The 3,465-nt window shown below is 39.6% G+C and overlaps 1 protein-coding gene across 1 annotated transcript; it reads right to left on the bottom strand.

The window, feature by feature from the left end:
- Positions 1-2,022: 2,022 nt before the first annotated feature.
- On the bottom strand, positions 2,023-2,775 carry LOC140177709 (uncharacterized). The gene has a single exon (XM_072210857.1). The coding sequence runs from the start codon at positions 2,773-2,775 to the stop codon at positions 2,023-2,025; it is 753 nt and encodes a 250-aa protein (XP_072066958.1).
- Positions 2,776-3,465: the final 690 nt, after the last annotated feature.

Here is a 3,465-nt window from a genome sequence, read left to right as displayed (position 1 = left end):
GGTATTTTGCACCTTGAGCCTAGCCGTTGCTCTAAATATTTTGTCTCAAGTTTTGCTCGACACAGAAATACCACAAGCACTTAACTGGGGAACTCTTTGAGCTCTGATCAATTTTCTTTAGATTCTTCCTAGTTAGAAGTGCTTAGAGCCTTTGGCTTCTTGTTAATTGCATTTGGCTTTGACTCTAAGTATTCTATCTCAAGATATTTTGACACACTCACACCACAAGCATATAGCTAGGAAAACAACTCTTTTGAACTTTTGATAAATTGAAACTTCCTAGCCATTGATGCTCAGAGCCTTGGGCCTTGCTTCTTCTTATTCTTGCTGTTTCTTTTACTTCAAGGATCAATTTCTTGTTTAACTCTTGGAGAGTTCATAACACTTTTCTAAGTTCCTGTTCATCATGAATTGACATCCCCTTGTTTCCAGAGTCATTCATGCACTATTCTTTCCATGTAGTCACAATCACAGATACATACCACCACATGTAATTTGACAAGATAATTATAAATTTAAACTCAACAACTCATTCATTACACCACTTTTCTCTTTTTTTTTTGAATTCAAGCTCAGATAGTGATACATGAGACATATTTAAAATAAAACTAAAATCACTAAAAAACTAAAATAACCTAGAAAAACTAAATATGACTCAGGCTCATGCAAAGGACACTAAAGATCAAATAGAAAATAGGAAAATAATATAATAATAGGAAAATGAAAATAAGAATGTAAAAAGGAACTCAACCACCTCAGTCGTCATGGTGGTCATCTCCCTGCTCAGGCGGTGCTCCACAGGGTCCTTTGAGGAGATCAGCTGCTGCCATGGATAAAAATAGAAAAATTAGCAGAGCGACAACACCAAACTTAAAAGTTTTACTCGTCCTCGAGTAAAATAAAATTAGACCAAGAAGAATGGTGAAACAGAAAAGGGGAATGTCAGTGGGGGGAAGTGGAATGTTAGAAAAAGAAAAAGAAAGGGATGAAAGAGGGAGGGGGACTTCGATCAGGAAGGGGGGGAAGTGGTATGTGAAGGGTCTCACGAGAAAGGGGGCATGAGGAAGGAGGAAAGGGGGTAGGGGGTAGGGGTAGGTGCAGGGGGTAGGGTGACAGGGGGGTTAGCAAAAGAAAAAAAGAAAAAGAAAAAAAAATAAAAATGATGGAGGTAGTGGCGCCAAACTGGAGGGGAGGGGGACGTTGGAGGCCGTATTGAAAAACAAAAGGGATAAGTGCCTGGCGCCATACTCCATATTTAGGCGCTAGACGCCAGGCTTGCTCTATTTTTTTCTGGCGTTTGGCGCCCCTCCACTAAAAAGAAAACTCTTTTATATGCGTACATTGTGGCGCCAAATGCCAGGTCGTGAAGTTTGGCGCCACCCCCTGCGTGAATGCTCTTCTATGTTGACGCTCATGTGGCGCCAAATGCCATGTCGTGGAGTTTTGCGCCACCCCTTCCGTAACAAAATTCTTTCCGGTGTCTATTTTTCATTCCGAATGCACCTGTTCCTGTTTTAAACACTTTTCATGAACTAATAAAATTAGAAATAAGGAAAACTACTGATAGATAAAAATAAAATGGAATTAAAATAAAAATGAAAAATCAAAATAAAAATAAATAGAAATTCAAAGGATACTCGGGTTAGGTTGCCTCCCAACAAGTGCTTCTTTAACGTCACTAGCTTGACGGTTGATTTCTTGTTAAGGTGGGCGTTGATGATAATGCTTTAACTCCTCCCCTCTCACTGTGAATCTTCTCTCTGTGTCCTCATGGATAAGCTCAATCTGCTCAAGAGAGAGGATTTTTTTTATTGTATAAGGCAACTCTAGATTTCGAGTCAACACCACTTTTAACCCTTGTAAGAAACCTTTAGTGTGGATCTTTTTGTTTCTCCATACCCTTGGCACTTTTTTCTTGGAAACTTCCTCCTTGGTGGATGACGCACACCCAACACCAAACTTAGGTTTGATGTCAGGGGGAATTTTGTTGATTGTCACCAAAGGAGGCATGAGCTGTAGATCCTATTGTGCATCATCAGGGAGTTCTTGAAGGTTTGGATCAAGAAGCTCAGTCTGCATGCACCTCTCCTCTTCACCTGATGAATGCATATTTTTGAAAACATGAAAGACCAGTTGCTCATCATGCACTCTAAGCACCAATTCACCCTCTTCTACATTAATTAGAGATCTCCTAGTGGCTAAGAATGGTCTTCCTAGGATTATAGAGGCGTTTTCATCCTCCCCCATGTCAAGAATTACAAAATCTGTTGGGAGGATGAATTTTTCCACTTTGACCAAGATATTCTCCACTATTCCATGTGCATATTTCATAGATTTGTCTACCATTTGTAATGTTATCCTTGTTGGTTTTGCCTCTTTGATTTGCAACTTCTTCATCACAGACAAGGGCATCAAATTGATGCTTGCTCCTAAATCACACAAGGTTTTTTTAAAGGTTGTGCTTCCAATGGTACATGGTATTTGAAAGCTTCCCGGATCCTGCATCTTTCTTGGCAATTTGCTCTGAATGATGGCACTACACTCCTTGGTCATGACCACTGTCTCATCGCCCTTTAAAGTTCTCTTCTTGGATAGCAACTCTTTCATGAACTTAACATAGAGAGGTATTTGCTCCAAGACTTTAGCAAAAAGAATATTGATTTGTAACTTTTTGAAGACTTCTAAGAACTTTGAAAACTGCTTCTCTTTGGTCTCCTTTTGAAGCTTCTGAGGATATGACATCTTTGGCTTGTACTCAGGTGCTTTAGGCTTCATTGGATATTGCTCAAGATCAATCGGAAAGGGATTATCAGGATGCCTCTCAGGGGGTGTCCATCTCCTTGGCTTGTGCCTTCTTCGGAGCTTCTTTTTCAATCAGTTCCTCAGTAATTGTGCTTCCGTACCTGCCACTTGTCCACTTATCAAGGTGATAACCTTGCACTTTTCCCTTGGATTTGGAATCATGTTACTAGAAAAAGAATTGGTGACCTTTGATCAATTTCAACAACTTTTGTGGCTATTTGACCCATCTGAACCTTCAAGTTCCTAAGTGAAGCTCTAGTTTTCCGCATGAAGCTAAGTGTACTTTTGGAGAGTTCTGCAACTATAGATTCTAAGTCAAAAGATTTCTGAGAATGAGAGGGTGCTTGCTATGGTTGAGAGGGCTGGAATTGACGGTTGTTGTTAAAGTTGTTCTAATTAAAATTGTCCTGAGGAGAAGTATTGTTATTGAAATTCTGTTGCCTCTGTGGTTGATTTCCCCAACCAAAATTTGGATAATTCTTCCACGCCGGATTGTATATCTTGGAGAAAGGATCATTATTGGGGGGTTTGAAGAAATTGCCCATATAATTAACCTGTTCAGAGGGAAATTAAGCATAATAAAAAATTTTACCTTGAGGAAAGTCACCACTCATGTTATAAGAAGTGTCTTGGGCATTAATTTTTGAGACTTGCAATCCAACC

This window comes from Arachis hypogaea, chromosome 13, assembly GCF_003086295.3.
Source record: "Arachis hypogaea cultivar Tifrunner chromosome 13, arahy.Tifrunner.gnm2.J5K5, whole genome shotgun sequence".
Taxonomy (NCBI): Eukaryota; Viridiplantae; Streptophyta; class Magnoliopsida; order Fabales; family Fabaceae; genus Arachis; species Arachis hypogaea.
This window is presented reverse-complemented; position numbering and strand designations above follow the sequence as displayed.